Source organism: Pongo abelii, chromosome 21 (genome assembly GCF_028885655.2).
Source record: "Pongo abelii isolate AG06213 chromosome 21, NHGRI_mPonAbe1-v2.0_pri, whole genome shotgun sequence".
In the NCBI taxonomy this organism is placed as follows: domain Eukaryota; kingdom Metazoa; phylum Chordata; class Mammalia; order Primates; family Hominidae; genus Pongo; species Pongo abelii.
Window position 1 is genome coordinate 62,702,810 of NC_072006.2, and position 22,347 is coordinate 62,725,156.

General features: G+C 46.2%; 2 protein-coding genes across 7 annotated transcripts in view; one reads left to right on the forward strand and one right to left on the reverse strand.

The window, feature by feature from the left end:
- PPP4R1L (protein phosphatase 4, regulatory subunit 1-like) overlaps nt 1-10,520 on the reverse strand; it is an 81,744-nt gene extending 71,224 nt beyond the window's left edge. The window contains exons 1-2 of one of the 6 annotated variants that reach the window (XM_054541894.2): nt 10,366-10,520; nt 9,396-9,440 (exon numbers count right to left, since the gene is read on the reverse strand). Coding sequence is in view for 4 of the 6 variants with exons in the window: in XM_063720567.1 (XP_063576637.1) it covers nt 9,396-9,609 (214 nt within the window). In the remaining 2 variants the exon portion in view is untranslated. Of the gene's footprint in view, nt 1-9,395; nt 9,758-10,365 lie in introns of those variants that run through there. The other 5 variants (XM_054541893.2, XM_054541895.2, XM_063720569.1 and 2 more) reach the window with 5 other exon arrangements.
- Nucleotides 9,742-22,347, forward strand: part of RAB22A (RAB22A, member RAS oncogene family) — a 52,910-nt gene continuing 40,304 nt past the window's right edge. The window contains exons 1-2 of the mRNA XM_002830466.6: nt 9,742-10,042; nt 11,073-11,152. Coding sequence (XP_002830512.1) covers nt 10,007-10,042; nt 11,073-11,152 — 116 coding nt within the window. The 5' untranslated portion in view covers nt 9,742-10,006. The remainder of the gene's footprint in view (nt 10,043-11,072; nt 11,153-22,347) is intronic.

The following is a 22,347-nucleotide window of genomic DNA, read 5'->3' on the forward strand; positions in this document are numbered from 1 at the left end:
CAACTCTCCTGCCTTCTAACAGCCTAGATTCGCTTTGCATGGTTTCATAGTTTGTACAAATAGAACCATGTAGTGTGTACCCTTTTGTGTCTGGCTTTTCAGATGTTTGTGAAATTATCCATATTACTGATTAGAGCTACAGATCATTCATTCTTACAGCTGCATTGTTTTCCATTGTGTGAACATACCAGAATTTATAATCCTTTGTAGTCATGATAAATATTTGAGTAGACTGCAGTTTCCGACTCTTAAGAATCATGCAACTGGCCAGGCATGGTGGCTCACGCCTGAAATCCCAGCACTTTGGGAGGCCGAGGCAGGCAGATCATGAGGTCAAGAGATCGAGACCATCCTGGCCAACACGGTGAAACCCCGACTGTACTAAAAGTACAAAAATTAGCTGGACCTGGTGGCACGCGCCTGTAGTCCCAGCTACTCGGGAGGCTGAGGCAGGAGAATCGCTTAAACCCAGGAGGCGGAGGTTGCAGTGAGCCAAGATCACGCCACTGCACTCCAGCCTGGTGACAGAGCGAGACTCCATCTCAAAAAAAAAAGAGAATCATGCGACTATGAACATGTTTTTTGAGAATATATGTCTATGTTTTGTTGGGCATATAACCAGGAGAATTGGTGGGTTATTCAAATTCTGTTTTTAAGGTTTTCAGAGTACATATAAATCATGCAAATCTGTGCTGGAATCTTCCATCCCTGACGAAAAGCCCCTTGAAGCCCTCCAGCTGCTTCTTGAAAGGCTGTGCTTTCTCCTGCTGGGCTGTGAGCCCCAAACGCAGTGACCACTCCTCAAAGTGCCCAGTGCCTAGCTACAGCCTGCTGTATTCCTCACCTTGGCTACCAAGCACGGGACACTTTGACCACTGAGCTCCTGGATTCCAGACCACACTGCCTCAGCTTCCAAAACCTTCCCAATTAACTCCAATCTGGCTTCCACTTCTTGGCTGTGCTGAACTACTCACTGAGGTGAGTGAAGACGCCCTAACTGCCAAACTCCATGGCCTGTCTTCAATCCTCATCTTACCTGACGCTTCCGGGGCAAGTGACATCAATAAATGATTATCCAATCAAAACCCTGGCTCCAAGGGTCTCCTGGTTTCTTGCCTCCATGGCTAATTTCTAGAAGCCTCTGCTGCCCAGGAAGTACCCCTTCGCCTTCTTCTCCAACATTCCCTCTCATCCTGCTCCCTCTCATCCTGCTCCAGCTACCACTCACCACTAATGACTTTCACGTCTCCTCCCCAGTCCTAACTGTGCTCCAGAACCCTACAAGGGGGCTTTCTGGTGTCCTCCACAACGCCACCAGGATCTGTGTCATTGCTTCTCATGTGCTGTCCAGTGCCATTCACTATGTTAGACCACAGGGACCCAAAGAAGGATAAGACCCATTCTAATGGTCAATGCTATTAGTAAATTAGCAAATGCTGCCACAGGAAAATACAGGGCTCAGGAAACACAAAGAAGGAGCACCTAGCCCAGTCTGGGTGGAAGGGAATGGAGGTGTCAGAAGAGTTCTCCATGAGACCTTGTCTCTGAGTTGACCCTTCCCTCACCACCGGAACTATCTGTCAACCCTATTCCCCACTCCCAGGCTCATCTCCTTGATTGAGACCCCACTCCCCTCGCCTGAACCGCGGGAACACACTGGGGATCCCACCTCAGCTTTTCCTCCACCAGTCTTTCCTTTCTTCAAAGCACAGAGCAGCTCTAGTCACTCCCTGGTTCAGATTCTCCAGTGGCTCCCATGACTCCATGGATAAATGGCTAACACTTTACCTTACAATGGACTTAAGGGCGATGTATGGCCTGGCCCCCACCTCCTCCTCTCACCTCCTGTTTCTGTTATTCACTGCTCCAGACACACAGGCCTTCCTGCTAGTCCTTGACAAGGAAGAGCTGTATGCAGGAGGCTTTCTCTGGCTCTTCATGCAAGTATCTCCAGCTTGTTACTCAAATCTCAACTCAGAAGCACCTCTCAGGGCTCCGGAGATGCCTTCTCTGGCCACTTGATGTTAGCAGCATCTGTATGCATGCAACCACACTGTGCTGGCACCTTCAGTCACACTCACCTGCTGTACGTCCTTCTGCTTACCTTTTTAGTGTCTTGTTTCTGCTGCTGGACTGAAAGCTTCATATAAGCAAAAACTGGGTTCGTTTTATTCACTTCTGTGTCCACAATGCCTAACATAGTGCCTGAGACTTAATAGGCCCTTAATAAATATCAGTTGAATGAATGAGTGAATGAATGAATGAATGAATATAACAGTGAATTACGAGTCCTCCAAAGGATAGCAGTTAAGATAAACTCTGCAGCCTGACTTCCTGGTTTAAATTCCACCCCTGTCACTTACTAGCTGTGTTACTTTGGGCAAGTTACTTAGCCTTTCTGTGCCCGCTGTGAGCCTTGCAATAATAAAATGGGATTAAAAACACCTGGCCCGTGGGCTTTTGTTACAACAATAACGTGTCACAGCAGAGCTTGACATGCTCTTAGTCCTAAGTGGCAGTGTTTGTACCACTGCTTGGGTTGCACTCCTAAGACAGAAACCCAACCACAATGCTTAGGGACGCCCTACTGCCTCCCAGGTTAAGCCTAAACCCTGGGCTGGTAAAGCAGACTCTTCACTGACAGCCCCCAGTGCTATCTCCCAGCCTCTCCCACTCCCTCCCTCACACACAGCTCTTGTTCCCAAGTCTCCACCCCTTTCTCACTGGCTCCCAAGCAGACCAGGCTCATGCAACACTCTGCCTTTGTACATACCGCCCAAATGCCCATCGCCTTCCTCCGCCTGCCCCAACTCAAACGCCACCTCCCCTCAGAAGCCTTCCCCTCCTACCCCTGCCCTGTCTTCTTTTTTTTTTTTTTTTTGAGACAGAGTCTCGCTCCGTTGCCCAGGCTGGAGTGAAGTGGCACGATCTTGGCTCACTGCAGCCTCCATCTCCCAGTTTCAAGCAATCTTCCCACCTCAGCCTCCCTAGTAGCTGGGATTACAAGTGCGCGCCACCACACTTGGCTAATTTTTGTATTTTTAGTGGAGATGGGGTTTCACCATGCTGGCCAGGCTAGTCTCAAACTCTAGACCCCAGGTGATCTGCTCACCTTGGCCTCCCAAGGTGCTGGGATTACAGACGTGAGCCACTGCACCCAGCCCTGCCCTGTCTTCTTACTGGCCCAGATCTGTGTTCCCTCTTCTGCCTGGGCCCTTGAGACACTGCAGGCACTTCCCTGCCAGGTTGTGGGTGTGTCAGGAGCTGAGCCCCAGGATTCCCCACAACTCTATCCCCAACGCTTTTGGGAAGGCTGATACCTTGGAAGATGTGGAGAAACACGTTATGTGCGTGAATGACTTTCCAAGCATGGAAACTAATACCTGCCCTCACCTCTTACTTTTTTCCAATCAGGGTTAAATTATTTGGTATTTTCAAGGTCAAAACTATTTTCCCTTTTGTTAGCTAGGTTTTGTTGCAAAATTTGTTTACAAGAGCTTATTTTGTGATGAAGAAAGCCACTTAAAACTCTTCTTTTTAAACAGAGACAATTTGTGGGAATTGCTGATGTTCATCTGTTTGCCTCACAGGAAATAGAAAATACAGAGCAACTAAAGTAGAATGCATTACAACGACGGGAAAGGAAGCAAGGTGGATCCGCTTCCACCACTCTGACTCTTGTTCCTTGCCATTCTCATACACAAATGGGAAAAATGAGACATGAAGTTTGAGCAACTTGTCAAGGGTTATTCAACAGAGGTTTTTCAACAAAGCTCAGCTCTTCTAACCAAACCTAGTGGGAAAGATAATGATCCAGCTGGCTCAGCTAATCCACAGACCTAGGGGCTCTAATGGAATAAAATCAACTCTGAGCTAGAGAAGGAGTCAGCAAACCACCTTCCCTAGGCCGAATTCAGCCCACCACTTGTATTTGTAAATAAAGTTTTATTAGGCCACACCCATGACTACTCATTTATGTGCTATTTATGGCTGCTTTCAGGCTACAATAGCAGAGCAGAGACCTAGCCAGCAAGCCCTAAAATATCTGATCCTTTCCAGAAAAAAATTGCCAATCTCTGATTTAGAGAATAGTTTGATCTCTGGGTTTTGTTCTATTTTCCAAGTATTAGATATTGCTGTTCAAATTATTTCAGTTGACAGGGAGATTTTTATTTTAAAAAACTGAAAATCTTTGGTTCAAGTATATATCATAGTTCAGAGAAAAAGTTCAATGGTTTGGTTTAGGATTGATTCAAGTGTATATCATAGTTCGGAGAGAAAGTTCAATGGTTTGGTTTAGGACTCAGATTAATATCGTTCCTCTGCTTTGGGGGCTTGGTTGTTGTCCTTGAGGAGATTTTTACAAACATAGAACAAAGTGGGCAGATGACATGGAATGCTTTTTGCTCTGGAAAATGTCTTTTATTCAAGGTTGAATATATATTGCTCCTTCTAGCATTAAGATTCCAACATTCTCTCTACATTCCATTGGCTTAGCTAATCCTGTTTTCACCAAAGGTCCAGATATCATTTGTTAGAACATGGCTTTTCCCATAAATAGAAGTATATCGTCTTCCAAGCTCTTTCATAGATACCTCTTGCAAGCTAAATATTTGAAAAGAAATACACTGCCCCCCAAGCACTAACATATTTTATGAGTCAGTCTTTTGAAGCTAAATGTATCTTACAAGAACTCTGCAGTGACTTCAGAATTGGAATCCAGCCTTCCAACTCTTCCTATAGATGTTTGATCATATGTGACACTTTCATCTCACTCCTTTAAACCTTTTACTATGGAAATTTTCAAACATATACAAAAATAGAGAGACTAGTCCCCAGCAACCAACTTCAACAAGTATCAACATTCTGCCATTTATCTTTCCATCTATCCCTCTCCTGACCTTTTATTTACTGTTTGTTGCAGTATTTGATAGCGGACTTCACACATCAAATGATTTCACCCACGAATGCTTGTTTCTGTTAGATGAGGCCCTTTTCCTTTGAACAAAACCATGACACTATTATCACATCCAACAAAATAATTATTATCTAATACCCAGTCCAACTCAATTTTCCCTGTCTCAATAATGTATTTTTATAGTTGATTTGTTCAACTAAAGATCCAAATATGACCATATATTGTCTTATGTTGATAGGTCTCTTAGGTCTCTTTATATTTGCAATAGGCTCCCCTCATTTTTTATTCACCGGGTCTCTTTCCATTTGCAATAGGCGCCCCTCATTTTTTACTCACCCATCCCTGACACACATTTAAATTCTAATTGGCCAAGCAAACCTTATCAACAATAACACCTCTTCAGCCTCCATATGCTATAAGCAAAACTAGACATTCATAGGCCTGTAGATGCTCAGGCATAGACATACAGCTCCATCTTCCATGTGCAATTCAACACGAAAACCAATATGCCAGGCCATCCCACATACTTTCTGCTTTCAAGAGAAGAAATTTAGATTGCTTCAGCAAGCCAATTCTCTGAAATTAAATCTCTTCTGTGCTGCAATGGCCTGAAGACTCTGAATGATTTAAAAAACAAGACATCCATTCATTATGGCTCCCTTTTGAAATTAGCCAAACATAATCAAGAATCACAAAGTAAATCAGACAAAAGCCTCGTAATCCATTATCGTTAACACTAACAACATTAATTGAGCACCCAGATCATGCGAGACATTGGATTATAGAAAGGATGGCCTGTGTCCCTACCCCAAGGGACCTACAGTCTAAACAGAGAGGCATCGCATCATTTAGACACAAATGCCCAAGGAGGACAACAGTCACAGTACCACCCAAACTGACATCCATCTCCTATCCCCTAGGTTAAGAATATTTATGAGGTTGATCCACGTGGTAGAATAAAAAGAAAAGAGCAGACTGGGCACGGTGGCTCACGCCTCTAATCCCAGCACTTTGGGAGGCTGAGGCGGGCGGATCACGAGGTCAGGAGATCAAGACCATCCTGGCTAACACGGTGAAACCCCGTCTCTACTAAAAATACAAAAAATTAGCCGGGTGTGGTGGCGGGTGCTTGTAGTCCCAGCTACTCGGGAGGCTGAGGCAGGAGTATGGCGTGAACGCAGAAGGCGGAGCTTGCAGTGAGCTGAGATCGCGCCACTGCACTCCAGCCTGGGCGACAGAGCGAGACTCCATCTCAAAAAAAAAAAAAAGAAAAAAGAAAAGAGCAGAAGGAACCACATTTGACTGTGAATTCCACCATTCATGAGCTGTGCCACAATGGATAAGTTACTCAACCTGATTCTCAGTTTTCTCATCTGTTAAGAGGAATAATCCCACCTACCTCACAGAGTAGCAGCTGTTAACACTGAATCATAAGCTCTTACATAAAAATCCAGCAAAGATGATGATGATGATAAAAGTCACTGAATACTTTATAAAGCACTAATTTAGAATGTTTTCTGGCTATCCATCTAACCCTCACACCAGTCCTATGAGGCAGCTCCCATTCTCATGCCATTTTGCAAAGAATTGAACAGAATGGGTGAGTGGTCCACCCAACGTAACACAGCTACAAGTGTGAGAGAGCCAGGATGTAGAGGATAAAACTTCAGGGTTCTTTCTGCCAATAATTGTATGATAATACCTCCCAATACTACCATGGGGAGGTGTAGGGGTAGAAGCAGGGCGACACGAATGAGCATGCCCTCCCGTACAGATGAATTACGTTATAAACTCCTAAGGTACAGCATTCCACAGCTCCTACCCTTGCCCAAACAGGAAGCCCCCAAGAGGCTGCCTGAGTTGTCCTACCCAAGGTGTGGTTATGTTCAGAGCCATAACGGTGGTTTCCTTCCTCATTGGGGCAAGTCTTCAGCTGTCTGCTAAAGAGTACTTAAGTCTTTTTAATCACAAGTCTCAAACACCTAACATTTGTTCAAATATTTGCCCAAAGTAAGATCATAATTTTTTCCTATATAATTCCTTCCTTCCTTTTTTGTACATACATAGGCGAAAAAGGACTGAAGGAGGGTAGCCGGCAGAAAAGAGGTGCAACTACCCTGTGGCCACTATACTGTGAGAAGGCTGACCTAGCCTCACGGAGAACTGAAGTCCTGGCCAATAGTCCTGGCAGATCTCCTAGCCAACAGCCAGGACCTATGCCACCCACATAAGTGACATCATTTCGGACTTCACCAACTGAAACCACATTAAGCAGAAGCACCACCCAGTCTACTCACAGATTTGTGGGAAATCAAATGCTGTTGGTTTAAGCCACTGAGTTTTGGGGTGGTTAGATAACTGAAGCAGCTAGAAAATAGCTTTCCAGTCAGACCAAATACCAAATCCATGAATGACAAGCACCATCATGGCAGCTAAACATTGTTTATCAATGGAAATGATACAACTCCTTCAATCTGAGCATGCCCATCGGCTGAAACATTCAGCTGGGTAAACCTGGATCTATACTGTACCAGGCTCAACAGTGTTAAATAACTACTAATAATGATCACATTAATAACAGTAACAGCAGCCAATATTTACCAAGTGTTTATTACATACTAGGCATTGTGCTAAATCCTTTATTCATTTAATCCCTTATAAAAGCCTTTTAAGGTGGGGCACTATAATGCCCATTTTACTGATGAGGTCGCTGAGGCATAGAGTGGTACAGTGACTTGCCTGGGATCACACTGCCAGTAAACAGTGATACGGGATTTCACTCTTGGCCATCTGATTCCACAGACACCGGGTTCTTAACTATCAGTTTGCTTTGCCCCTTCAAAAGTGTTATGCTACTTTAACAAAACTGCCCCTTGTTGGTTTTTTTTGTTTCGTTTTGTTTTTTTGAGACGGAGTCACTCTGTCACCCAGGCTGGAGTGCAGCGGCGTTCACTGCAACCTCTGCCTCCCGGGTTCAAGCAATTCTCCTGCCTCAGGCCTCCCGAGCAGCTGAGATTAGAGACGCGCGCCACCACGCCCGGCTAATTTTTGTATTTTTAGTAGAGACAGGGTTTCACCATGTTGGCCAGGCTGGACTCAAGTGATCTGCCGGTCTCTGCCTCCCAAAGTGCTGGAATTACAGGCCTGAGCCACCGCACCCAGCCGAAACTGCGCCTTCTGAGTTAATGTGTGTAAAGAGTTTAACACTGGGCCGGGCGCGGTAGCTCACGCCAGTAATCCCAACACTTTGGGAGGCCGAGGTCAGGAGATTGAGACCATCCTGGCTAACATAGTGAAACCCCTTCTCTACTAAAAATACAAAAAATTAGCCGGGAGTGGTGGCGGGCGCCTGTAGTCCCAGCTACTTGGGAGTCTGAGGCAGGAGAATGGCATGAACCCAGGAGGTGGAGCTTGCAGTGAGCCGCGATCGTGCCACTGCACTCCAGCCTGGGCTACAAAGCAAGACTACGTCTCAAAAAAAAAAAAAAGAGTTTAACGCTGTCTGGTCCATGGTAAGTTTTCAGTAAACACCAACTCTTACTATTAGGAAACCTGCAGATGTGGAAGGAAAGATGAGAGGAAGTACTGTATATGACTGGCGTATAGTACGCCCCCAATTAATGTTAGCTATTTGGATGATTTATATAGGGCTTCTTCACCAGCAAGCACTCCGGTGCTCGGTAATTTTCTGTTTACAAGTAGGCTCTCCCCACACCCTGTGAGCTCCCTGCGTGTAGAGCTGTTTTCAACACATCCTTGCAGGTTCGGAGCCCAACACGTGGCCCCCAGAGCAAGTAGCTGCTCAGTAAAAGTTTCTTGACGGGAGAGAAAACGCTTCCTTCACCAGAAATGCGAACTTGGATTTCTAATATGACACCTCCCCCAGCTACCAGCCCTTAACATGATTCCAAAGAAGAGGGCAAGAAGGGACAAGGGTCCCACTCAAGAAATGCGGGGGCCAATGGGCTCCATGGGATAAGAGATGGAGCCGGGCTTGTGGCCAGGACACTTGAGAAGTCCGCGCAACTCAGTGGCCGGCCACACCGAGAGGGAGACCTCCCAAACCCCCCAGCAGTCCTAAAAGTCCCTAGAAAAAGGGCGAGGCCCTGAGAGGGAAGTCACCCACCTCCCAGCTGGCGGGCCCCCCGCCCGCCCTGGGTCGACTAGGACTTGGGACTACCCCTTCCGCCCATCCCACGGCAGCTGCAGGGGCAGGAAGAAAAGAAGTGACAGGAAGTCAAAAGTTTCCCCAACAACAAAAATCCTTCCCCCGAGGGAAGGGAAGGGCTCCCACCCTCAGCCCGCCCCGCCCAGGGAGGAGGGACCGCCACCAGTGGATCTAGGCAGTTGGGGGTCCCACTGTTCTGGTCCCGACAAGGAGGGCCTAGCTTGAGGTTCCCCCGCCCCGCGCTTCGTGCACTCTGAATTCTTTGAGAGGGTCCCAGGGAGGGACAGGGGTGCCCCAACTCTTACTTACAGTCGTCTAAGTCATCCTGCAAGTCCACAAAGTACAGGGGGATCTCTGAAAACCAAGAAACACACAAGGAGTTACCAGGGGGCTGCGGCGAGAGGGGACGGGGTCGGGCAGGGGCCCCTCGGCCTCGCGGGGTGGTCACGGGGCAAGAGAGAGAGAGGCACCTCTGGTATCCCCCGAGCCCAGCCCCACTCACCCGCCATCTTGGGATGGGCATGGAGGCGGGACCGGCAGGGGCGGGGGCCTGTAGACAGGGGCGGGGCCGTCGGCTTCGGGCCCCGCCCCCGGGCCGCGCTGGCCAGCCGGCCCCGCCCTCTCAGCGAAGGTGGCTGCCGAGGTGGGCGGGGAGGTCAGGTGACCCGGCCGGCGTCCCAAGATGGCGGCGGCGGCGGCGCCCGGAAGGCCGCGGCGGCGTCCCGGCTGCTAAGGCGGGTCCCACGCGGCTGGCAGCGGACACGCCGGACCTAGGGCCGGAGGACGGACGGCAACCGCCTCTGCGCGGACCGGGGCTGGGCCGTGCGGCGGCAGCGGCGCCAGGGGATGCTCTTGCTGGGCCTGGCCTCTCCCTTCTCAACTTAGGGCGGCGGCGGGCCCGCGCCCCTAGCTCCCGGGCCATGGCGCTGAGGGAGCTCAAAGTGTGTCTGCTCGGGGTGAGTGGCGGCGGGTCCGGCCGGGAGGGCCACGGGAGGCTGGGCTGGCGGGGACCCCGGATCCCTCATGTCCCCTCCTCCCTTCCCCCTTCCCACGTCCAAGACGCTGTCTGCCAGCCCCGTGGACCCTCCCTCCAGGTCGGGAGCCGTCCCGCCCACCTCTTGCACCCTCGAAAAGGTCATGGAGGCCGAAGGGACCCTTCCCCTTCTCCTCCCTGGAGCCCGTGGACTCTTCCCGCCCCACAAAGAGCAAACAGCCCCCCCTTGCCTCTCTATTGCATCTGGGTTAAGAGAGGCTCTTAAATAGTTTTCTCCCAACTTACCAAGGTATTAGTTGGGAGTTGGCCAAGTCTTCCAAAGTAAAACCAATAACAGGTCGTTAGGTTTTACAAGCAGCATTAGCCTACTTTGTCTCTTGGGTGTTTTTGAACTTGTGGGATACCCCTGCCACTTCTCCAAAGAGTTACTTTGCCAAGTACTCTTCCTGTGGAGAAAAGGGGTGTTCAAATCAGGAAGCCCCAAAGACTAGTTTGAAGCTTCAGCTTCCTGTCTTGTCAGGAAAGACAAGGTGTTGGCCATTTCAAAGCCTTCTTTCTGAAATTGATGCTGTCATTCCAGAGTTTCTGCTTTAAAGATCGGCAGGAACTCCAATAACTAATCTTTATTCCCCCCAAATAGGGTGGGGCTGGGATTCATCAGGGATTACTCAGAGGTAACTCAGGAGTTCAAAGTTTGCTAACATATGTTAAAGAGCAAGTGGACTTGTTACTTTTTACACGAAGCAGAAACTTTGGGTCTTTCAAAAGGTCCTAATCTGTTTTAACTGCAAAAACCTCTCCCTTTTAGTACACTTGGAATTTCCTAATTACTCTACTGAATTTTTATGACAACCACTTTTGTGTTCCTCAGTTTATAAAATTTACACGTCTAGGGTGATTTTTCTAAAATCCTGAACTTATGCCACAAAGTAGTTTTTGGTGTCTGCCAAAAGGTAAATTTTTTCTCAGTCCCTCATCTCGTTCTCTTTCAGGATACAGGTGTAGGTAAATCGAGTATTGTGTGGCGGTTTGTGGAAGACAGTTTTGATCCAAACATCAACCCAACAATAGGGTAAGAGATTTTTATTTGATACACATCTAAAGGTGCATTGAAAATCCTTCCAAATACATAGTGTGTTACAGGTGTAGGCCCTGCGCTTTATAGTCATTGAATTCTGAGTCGCTGGTTCGCATCATCTCTGGAAGGCTGGACTCTTCGAAGAGTCCAGTGAGGATCTGTGTATTTTAGGAAAATTATCTTCGGACTTGTTGGGGGAGAGAACTTCAAAATGCAAATATGAATTGGAGTTCTACTAATTATTAGAATAGACACAGAAGCTTCAGTCTATAAATGTCAACAACAATTACACCTTGAAATAAGGCAGATGAAAATAGATCCTGGTGCTATTCTTTCAGGCATATCAAGTAAAAGACATTTAAATGGTTTTTGTCCTTCCTGAAAGTAGTAGGTTGAGATCTGAACCCTTACACATTCCTGTACTGGTAGTAATAATAAATTAATAAATTCATATTGAAATGGAAGGTTTTTTCAGTTCTCTGGTTCTATGGATAAGTAAAGTTGATTGTTCATATGTTTTTGACTCTATAAGAAAACTTCTCATTTTGCAATACTAATCCTTTGACTACATAAGAAGTTGTGTTTTATAGGCTTTAATATTATGTTAACCTTATAAAACTAAATAGGTGCTGTGCTCTAGTTTTATCATCAAACCCTCAAATGGTTTCCAGGATTTAAAGAAAAAAATCTATGTTATCCATCATTAGGATAAAATTGGCCTTTTTGCTCTATGCAGATCATTCTTTGACTAATAGAGAAATATTTTACAGCCTAGGAGAGAAACTGCCATAAGATTGTCCCCTGAGAAATTATGAGCTCCTGCTGTCAGAGGTTATTTATTTATTTTTTTGAGACAGAGTTTCGCTCTTTTTGCCCAGGCTGCGGCGCAATGGTGCAATCTTGGCTCACTGCAACCTCTGCCTCCCGGGTTCAAGCGATTCTCCTGCCTCAGCCTCCTTAGTAGCTGGAATTATGGGCGCCCACCACCATGCCCAGCTAATTTTGTGTTTTTAGTAGAGACAAGGTCTCACCATGTTTGCCATGCTGGTGTTGAACTCCTGACCTCAGGTGATCCTCCCACCTCAACCTCCCAAAGTGCTGGGGTTACAGGCATGAGCTACCGCGCCTCACCTATGTGTTCAATATTTTTTATCTGCTTTTTTTTTTTTCACCCAGGCTGGAGTGCACTGGCACAATCATGGCTCACTGCAGCCTCAATCTCCTGGGCTCAAGTCATCCTTCCGCCTCAGGTAGCTGAGATCACAGATGCACACTACCACACCTGGCTAATTTTTTGTATTTTTAGTAGAGATGGAGTTGCACCATGTTACCCAGGCTAGTTTTTTTTTTTTCTTTTTTTTTTTTTTGAGACAGAGTCTCGCTCCGTTGCCCAGGCTGGAGTGCAGTGGCGCGATCTCGGCTCACTGCAAGCTCCGCCTCCTGGGTTCACGCCATTCTCCTGCCTCAGCGCCCCCCCCCAGTAGCTGGGACTACAGGCACCTGCCATCACGCCCAGCTAATTTTTTTGTATTTTTAGTAGAGAAGGGGTTTCACCGTGTTAGCCAGGGTGGTCTCGATCTCCTGACCTCATGATCCGCCCGCCTCAGCTTCCCAAAGTGCTGGGATTACAGGCGTGAACCACCGTGCCCGGCTACCCAGGCTGGTCTTGAACTCCTGGGCCCAAGTGATCCACCCACTTCAGTCTCCCAAAGTGCTGGAATTATAAGTATGAGCCACTGCACCCAGCCTATCTACTTTTTTTGTTTGTTTGTTTGAGACAGAGTCTCGCTCTGTCGCCCAAGCTGGAGTGCGGTGGCAGATCTCGGCTCACTGCAAGCTCTGCCTCCTGGTTTCACGCCATCCTCCTGCCTCAGCCTCCCTAGTAGCTGGGACTACAGGCACCCACCACCATGCCCGGCTAATTTTTTTTTGTATTTTTAGTAGAGACAGGGTTTCATGTATTAGCCAGGATGGTCTCTATCTCCTGACCTCGTGATCCGCCCGCCTTGGCCTCCCAAAGTGCTAGGATTACAGGCGTGAGCCACCACGCCCGGCCGCCTATCTGCTTTTTTAAACCCTATGGGTCTCCTACACATTTGAAGGCATGGGGATGAAATTCGCCAATAAGTTTCTGCAATTAAAATGCTTTTCCGTGTCCTTTAAGAAGGAGCTGGGTATGACACATGTAAAACATGACCCCATCCTTCTCAGGGCCTGCCTGTCCCTACCTGCATGGGAAAGTGAAGTGTTGGGAAGTGACAGCAAGTACTGCTGGTGATTCAGTGAGTGACACACTTCACACTGAGTCAGAGCTGAAAACCCAAAACCCACAAGACACCCAGACACCACCTTGGCTAGAAGTGCTCTCTCAAATAAGAAGAGAGAAAAGTGAAGGGTGTAGCTTCATGCATCTTGGTGAGGCCCGCCCCGTCCTGAGTGTCCACTGTTCCCTTTTTGCCAGTAGCTCCCAATCTGCCAGATGCCTTTGGCTCCTGAGCTGCCTCTAGTCCACTCTCTGCACCAGGAGATTTGGCTCACATTTTCACAGGGAAAATAGCATACAAGACTTTCTCCTCATTTTCTTTTTTCTGCCTTTTTTTGTTTCTTTTTCCTCAGTTTTAGAAGGTGGCTTCCTCCTTTGTGACCAACCCCAAACATGCCCCTGAGCTCTGGAGCCCCACCTCTTCATGAGTTACCCTGTTTCTTCCTCAGCCCTATCATCTTCTCATAGCCTGCACACAGGTTCCGAATCCACCCCACTCCACCACAAGAGCACCCATTCCCCAACCTACTGCTCAGTTGGTGGAACTCCTGAAAGAGAAGTTACCACTTCCGCAACTGCTGCTCACTCCTCAGCCCTCTGTCATCTCAGCTCCACCCTGCCATGCCACTAAAACCACCTCTCCCTGGTACCAGTTTCCATCTAATAGCCAAAGTCAAATGGCCTTTTCTTGGTAGTTTTCTTTATTCATAGAGTGCCTGGTATCTGCCAGGTGCTAGACTGGGTGCTGGTGCCTAGACCAGGGGTGGGCAAACTGTGGCGTTTTTGCCCGCCTCCTGTTTTTGTAAATAAAGAGTTACTGAAACAGTCACACCCAATTATTTACTTATTGTCTTGCTGCTTTTGGGCTACAATGACCAACTTGAATAGTTGCAACTAAGACTTGATGGGCCACAAACCCAAAAATATTTGCTGTCTGGTACTTTTCAGAGCAAGTTTGCTGACCCCTGATTTAGACAAAATGGACTTCTGTCCTCGTAGACCTTACCTGCAAGAAGCTACATTATGACTAGTGTACAGGAAATTATTTATTCTTTTTCTTTTTTTTTTTTCTTTTTTTTTTTTTTGAGACTGAGTCTCTCTCTATCACCCAGGCTGGATTATAATGACATGATCTCGGCTCACTGCAACCTCTGCCTCCCATGTTCAAGCGATTCTCCTGCCTCAGCCTCCCATGTAGTTGGGATTATAGGTGCACATTTGGGAATCTGCCCGCCACAATGCCAAGCTAATTTTTGTATTTTGAGTAGAGACAGGGTTTCACCATGTTGGCCAGGCTGGTCTCAAACACCTGACCTCAGGTAATCTGCCTGCTTTGGCCTCCCAAAATGCTGGGATTGCAGGCATGAGCCACTGTGCCCAGCCAGAAATGATTTATTCAACCCTTTTCTGTGCTATGAAGGAGAAATGTGCAGTACTATGAAAACGTGTGACAGGGACCTGACCTGGGCCTGTGGGGATAACTAACTCCTACAGTGATCAGTAAAGGTGTGAAGCACCTAGCAGCACTGACATTTAAATATTGAAAGATGAATGGATTAAGTTTAAGAATAAAAGTTGGCTGTGCGCGGTGGCTCACGCCTGTAGTCCCAGCACTGGATCACCTGAGGTCAGGAGTTCGAGACCAGCCTGGGCAACATGGTGAAACCGCGTCTCTACTAAAAATACAAAAATTAGCCAGACGTGATGGCACACGCCTGTAATCCCAGCTACTTGGGAGGCTGAGACAGGAGAATTGCTTGAACCCGGGAGGCGGAGTTTGCAGTGAGCCGAGATCGCACCACTGCACTCCAGCCTGGGTGACAGAGCAAGACTCCATCTCAAAAAAAAAAGAAAAGAAAAAAAAGTTTTTGAAGAATGAAAGTGAAGTAGTTGGTGGTGGTGAGGGACGGTGGGTAGAAAAGAACTGGAATGGGCATGAGGGACAGCAGGGACCTTGAGGCGGGAGGGCAAGGGAGGTTGGAAGAGGGGTCAGGAGGCTGAGGAGGCTGGGGTGGCTGGAGGACCCACAGCAAGAACCAGGAGAGACGGCAGGGAGGTTGGTGAGCCAGCAGGGACCAGTCCACAGGGCCCTGGAGTCCGGGGGAGGAGCCGACATCACTTACTGCAGGACACATCCCCGCTTCTCAGATTGAAGCTCCTCTGTCTTCTCTAGTTCCCTTCCTGCTTCATAACCGTGCTTCCTCACTGCAGTCTCCTGGCCTCTCATACTGATTTGATAAATGCTGGTCTTCCCCAAGCTGTGTCCTGACTTCCCATGTTTCTCACCTCCCTCCGACACCTCACCTTCACCTGTATAATGTGACCTCCAACCCATGATGTGCACCTATAGTCTCCTACAGAACTCGATCTTTGTTCCTCCTCCAGTCCTGCATACCTCACATGGTATCTGTGTTCTTCCCTAGGGGCTCGCCTCTGTCGTATCATGGGGAAGAGCATGGGCCTTGAAGAACCATGCTCCCTAGACTTAGGGCCCTGACTGTGTGCTAGCAGGGAGAATAGCTGCGCAAGTGACAGGGCCACTCTTTTGGAGGTGGGGGGGGGGGGGGTCATAGTCCTGCTTACCTTATAGGGGGTTTTAGGAGAATTCCGTGACTCCATACACAGAGTGGGCATAGGAAGTGTGCAGTAAATGGTGGTGGTGTGTAGTGGTACTGTCATCATATCCCTCTTCACCCCACCCCCAGCCCAATCCCCAAACCCCATTCATATCCATTTAAGAAAGGGCCCTCTGGGACCCCTTCCTCAAGGAGAGCTTGAGTCCTCCTTCCCATCCTCACATCTGAGCCCTCATCCTATCTTGCCGGGGCTATTGAGCTGATTTCAGAACCAGTTGTTCTGTGGCCTGGCTCTGCCACTTGGAGTCAGTTCTCCTCATTGTTGCTGTGTGAGCTTCATTAAAGACAAGTTTGATCCCCTCAGTCAAAACCATGGCAGAGGAACCCTTTCCTAGCCTGGGCCCAGCCTCATCTCTCCTGTGCTTCCTCCATGTTTTTGTTGCTCACTTCCTCGCCAGCACACACCAAGCAGCACCCGTTCCACACCTGGGTTTTTGGCACATGCTGTTCTCTCTCAGGGCCCTTTCTTTTCCTTGTCTCCTTGGCAAATTCCTGATTGTCTGTGCAAACTCAGGTACATGTTAGTGGCTCTAAAAGTTGCAGACTCCAGGGTCAGCGAAGGCCAGGCAAAGAATCTAAATGGGAGATGGACCAGGTAGGAACACTGAAGGGAGCCTCTCAGGCATGAACTGCCCAGACTTCCTGCCCTCCCTGCACCAGGTCCCCTCGTTCATCTTCTTACCTCCAGGGACACTTTGCTTCGGTCTTCTTCAGTCTTGTCATCCCTTTGTATGTCCAGATCCCAGGGTTCTGAGGTAGACTCTTGCCCATTTGCATTTTGTCTCCTCTTGCTTGATGTCATGTAACTCCAGTTGCAACCACAGCAGGGATTTTCAAAGCTGAGGCTTTTTTTCAGACATATGCATGTCTCTGGTCCCTCTTCCAGGATTCCAGGAACCCCCTTCCTCCACACTACACATACGCTGTAAGAAGAGGAGGCCCCCATTAAAATCACCACCGTGGTGAGCCATTGTGTAGTGAGCCTATTGTGTTCGTCAAGTGTGCTAGAGTAGAAGAGTGGCTCCCTGCACGTGGGTGAGTCCTACTGCAGCAGCACCAAATTCCCTCTTAAGCTCTAGACCTGCAGATTCTGTTCACCATAGAGCCTGTGCCCACAGGTGGCCCATAGACACCTAGGGACTGTCCATGTATGTCACTGAGCTCGTGAACTCTCTCTCAGAGGCTTGGATCTCTGCTCCTCTTTCCATGGACCTTGGGGTAGAGGAAAGGACCAACTGTCCTCAGGTACTCAAGCCAGCAACCTCGGCATCCTTCTCAAATCCCTCCTAACTTACCATCTCCTCCCCCCAGCCAGTGGTAAGTCACTCGCTCCTGTCCAAGCCACCTCCCAAATATCCCTCCTTCTCTATTGTTGTTATATGACCTCTAGGGCTTCATCTTCCTTCGTGGAGGTAAGACATGGACTCTAGACTCTGATTAGATCACAGCTCTGCCACTTGCTAGCTAGTTAACCCTGGGCAGTTTATTTTATGTATTTATTTTTTGAGATAGAGTTTTGCTCTTGTCGCCCAGGCTGGAGTGCAGTGGCGCAATCTCGGCTCACTGCAACCTCGGCCTCCCAGGTTCAAGCGATTCTCCTGTTTCAACCTCCCGAGTAGCTGGGATTACAGGCACCCACCACCACGCCCAGCTAATTTGTGTGTTTTTAGTTGAGATGGGGTTTCACCATGTTAGCCAGGCTGGTCTCAAACTCCTTACCTTAGGTGATCCACCCACCTTGGCCTCCCAAAGTGCTGGGATTGCAGGCATGAGCCACCGTGCCCGGCCAACCCTGGGCAGTTTAATCTCTGATCTGTTTCTTCATAAGCAAGTAAGGATAATGATAGGACCAGCTCCATATTGTTAGGAGAATTCCAGGAGAGGTGTATTTAAAATGCTTAGGAAAGCACCATGGATACTAGAACTCAATAAATGATAGTTATTATTCTTTTTTTTTTTTTTTTTTTTTTTGAGACAGAGTCTCACTCTGTCACCCAGGCTGGAGTGCAGTGGCGCGATCTGGGCTCACTGCAAGCTCCGCCTCCCGGATTCACGCCATTCTCCTGCCTCAGCCTCCCGAGTAGCTGGGACTACAGGCGCCCGCCACCACACCCAGCTAATTTTTTGTATTTTTAGTAGAGACGGGGTTTCACCGTGGTCTCGATCTCCTGACCTCATGATCCGCCCGCCTTGGCCTCCCAAAGTGCCGGGATTACAGGCGTGAGCCACCACGCCCGGCCTATTATTCTTTTCTAATTTTTTATTTCTATTTTTTAGAGACAGGGTCTTGTTCTGTCACCCAGGCTGAGGGACACTTTGAGCTCAGTGCAGCATCAAACTCCTAAGCTCAAGCAATCTTCCTGGCTCAGCCTCCTGAGTCGCTAGGACAGCAATAGCACGAGCAACACACATCACCATGCCTTGCTAATTCTTTTTATTTCTTGTAGAGATGGGGTCTCACTGCGTTGCCCAGGCTGGTCTCGAACTCTTCACCTCAAGCGATCCTCCTGCCTTGGCCTCCCAAAGTGCTAGGATTAGGCATGAGCCACAGCATTTTGCCTATTCTTTTGTAAATGTTTAAATCTTTTTAAAATTTTAAAATTATTTGTATCAAAGCAAAGTGTATATGGTTTTTAAAACCTGAAATAGTGTTACAAGGCTAAGTGTTGTATAACAGTACCCTACTCTGAGCCATTCCCTGGAGGCTTACTGTTGCCTTCGCATTTAGCTATTCTTTCTGATTTTTTCTCCAAATTTTTTCGTAACATGCATGTACAGGTTCAGTATCCCAAATACAAAATGCTCCAAAATCTAAAACTTTTTGAGCAACAATATGACACTCACAGGAAATGCCCATTGGAGTATTTTGGATTTTTGGATTTGAAATGCTGAACTGATATAATGCAAATATTCCAAATTTTGAAAAATTCCCAAATCAGAAACACTTCTTTTTTTTTTTTTTTTTCCAAAATCGGAAACACTTCTGGTCAGCACTTAAGATAAGGAATACTCAGCATGTACTGGTAGTTGTTGATCCCTCTCTCCTCCCCGCCTCCTGTTTAAGGCAGTATCTACTGGTTCTTTTTCTTTGGAAGATGGGAATTTTGCCATCCTCCTCCTTCCACCTCCTTGTGCACATTTGCCCTCCCTCCATCTTTCCATTAAAGTTCTCTCATTGGGAGTCAATGTGCCGTAGTGTTTAGAGCCAGGCTGTCTGCCTTCACCTCCCAGCTCTAGCACTTAGTTGCCCTGTGGCATTGGACAAGTTATTTAACTTTTTTGTGCCTACATTTGCACATTTGGGAATCCTCCTTGGCATCTAATTTGTAGGGTTGTTGTGAAATTGAATTCAAAATTGCTTAGAATGGTGTATGTCATATGGAAAGCATTTGTTATTTCTTAGCAAATGACAAAATTAAATTTTAAAAGGTTATTTTTTAATCTCCCACTATGGTTTTGAACCTTATATAAGTGGAATTAGTATGCACACACACATACATGTAGTTTGTTTCTAGGATGATTAGACTGACATATGGAAAAAAAAATGATTCTTGACCCTTAACTCACAAAGTAAACGAGTAGAAACAGATCACAGACCAAAATTTAATAAGGCTGTAAAAGTTCTAGAACAACATTGGACATATAGGACATACAAAAAAACAAAGCATAAAAAGAAGCTGGAGTTGGTCAAAATTAAACATTTTTGTTGAATTCAGCATTTGTTGAATTAAATCACCTTGGCACCTATGAATTTATATATGTGTATGGGTGTATTTCTGGATTCCCTTTTCTGTCCCATTGGTCTATTCGTCTGTCCTCAAGCCAGTACAATATTGTGTTCATTGCTGTAGATGTATAGAAAGTCTTGGAATCAGATAGTATATGTCATCTAATTCTATTCTTGTTTTTCATGTCTGGCTCCTCTGGGTCTTTTGCATTTCTATATAAATTTTAGAATCACAGTGCCCAGTTCCTCAAAAGAGCCAGGTGAGATCTTGATTGGGAACACATTGAATCTCTTGACCAATTTGGGAAGAATTGTCATCTTAACACTATTCCATTTTTGATCCAGGAACATGATATATTCACCGTTAATGTAGGTCTTTTACCATTCATTCAGTCTTTTACCATTCAATTTGATGGCTGTCTCTGGGTCTTTTATAAATGCCCATTATCAGGTTGAAGATGTTCCCTTCTATTCCTGAAATAATGAGATTTTTTGTCATGAATTGTGTTGAATTTTATTAGATGGTATTTTACATATTTTGAGCTGTTCATATTCTTTTTCTTTCTCTTAAAATGGTGCATTACAACCATTGAGAGTTTAATACTGAAATATTAAACCAAGCTGGCACTCCTAAGATAAATTTCTCTTGGTCATTATGCATTATTATTTTTTATATATTGCTGGATTTGGTTTACTAAAATTTTGTTAAGGATTTTTATCTCCATGTAGTTTTCTGTAATAGTCTTTCTCTAGTTCTGGTGTCAGGACCTCATCAAATGAGTTGAGGAATGTCTTCTCTTCTACTTTTTTGGAAGAGTTTGTGTAGAATTGGCATTATGTCTTCCTTAAAGTTTTGGTAGAATTCACAGATGAAACCATCTGAGCAGGGAGTTTTCTTTGTCTGAAAATATGTAACTACAGATTGAGTTCCTTCAGTAAATACTGTAAAGGCTTATTCAGGCAACTATTTCTTCTTGAGTAAGTTTTGGTAGTTTGTGTCCTTCAAGGAATTTGTTCATTGTGTCTCTATTTTTTTAATTTATTGGCATGAAATTGTTTATAATATCCACTTCTTATCCTTTTAATGTTTTGGGATCTGTAGCAATACCCCCTCCTTCCATTTTTGATAGTGCTGATTTGAGCCTTCTCACTTCTTTTCCTGAACTGTCCAGCTATAAGTTTATCAATTTTATTCGTCTTCTCCAAGAACCGGTTTTTGTTATCTGAGCATTTAGAACTGTAAATTTCCCTTCAAGTGCTGGTTTAGGTGAATTTCACAGATTTTGATATGTTGTGTTTTCATTTTCATTTAGTTGCACCTATCATTTCTCTTGTGACTTCTTTGAGCATTGGTGTCTTAGAAATATATTTTCTAATTTCCAGTTCTTTGGGTATTTTCCAGAAATTTTTCAAGTATCGATTTCTAGTTTAAAGCTATTGCGGGTACAGGCGCGGTGGTTCACACCTATAATCCTAGCACTTTGGGAGGCCAAAGCGAGTGGATCACTTGAGGTCAGGAGTTCAAGACCAGCCTGGCCAACATGGAGAAACCCCGTCTCTGCTAAAAAATACAAAAATTGGCCGGGCACAGTGGCTCACGCCTGTAATCCCAGCACTTTGGGAGGCCGAGGCGGGTAGATCATGGGGTCAACAGATCGAGACCATCCTGGCCAACATGGTGAAACCCCGTGTCTACTAAAAATACAAAAATTAGCTGGGCATGGTGGCGCGTGCCTGTAATCCCAGCTATTCAGGAGGCTGAGGCAAGAGAATCGCTTGAACCCTGGAGGCGGAGGTTGCAGTGAGCCTGAGACTGTGCCACTGCACTCCAGCCTGGTGACAGAGCAAGACTCCATCTCAAAAAAAAAAAAAAATACAAAAATTAGCTGGGCATGGTGGCAGGCACCTGTAATTCCAGCTACTCGGGAGGCTGAGGCAGGAGAATTGCTTGAACCCAGGAGGTGGAGGTTGCAGTGAGCCGAAATGGCACCACTGCACTCCTGCCTGAATGACAGAGTGAGAACTCCGTGTCAAAAAAAAAAAAAAAGATCTATTGTGGTCAGAGAACATACTCAGTATTATTTCAAACCTTTTACATTTGACATTTGTTTCCTAGCCTAAGATGTGGTCTGTCTTTGTGAATGTTCCATGTGCACTAGTAAAGAATGTGCATTCTGCTACTGATGTGTGGAGTATTCTGTAAATGTTAATTAGCTCATTTAATAGCACTGCTCCTATCTCTAGTGTTTTTACTAAATTTTTTCTCTTATTTTGCAGTAAAAGAGTATTTGAAGCAGCCCTAATTAAAGATTTGTCTGTTTCTGTTTTTAATCAGGTTTTGCTTCATGTTTCGAAGCTTTTGTTATTGAGTGTATATGCAAGTAGCATTGTTTTTATATTTTTTATATAACATACATGTCATATATGTATTATATATGTGTGTATTATATATCATATATATGAATTATATATCTCTGAAATGTATCTGTGTTATATATACATAAACAAGAGACAAGGTCTTGCTCCGTCTGCCAGGCTAGAGTGCAGTGGTGCAATCACAGCT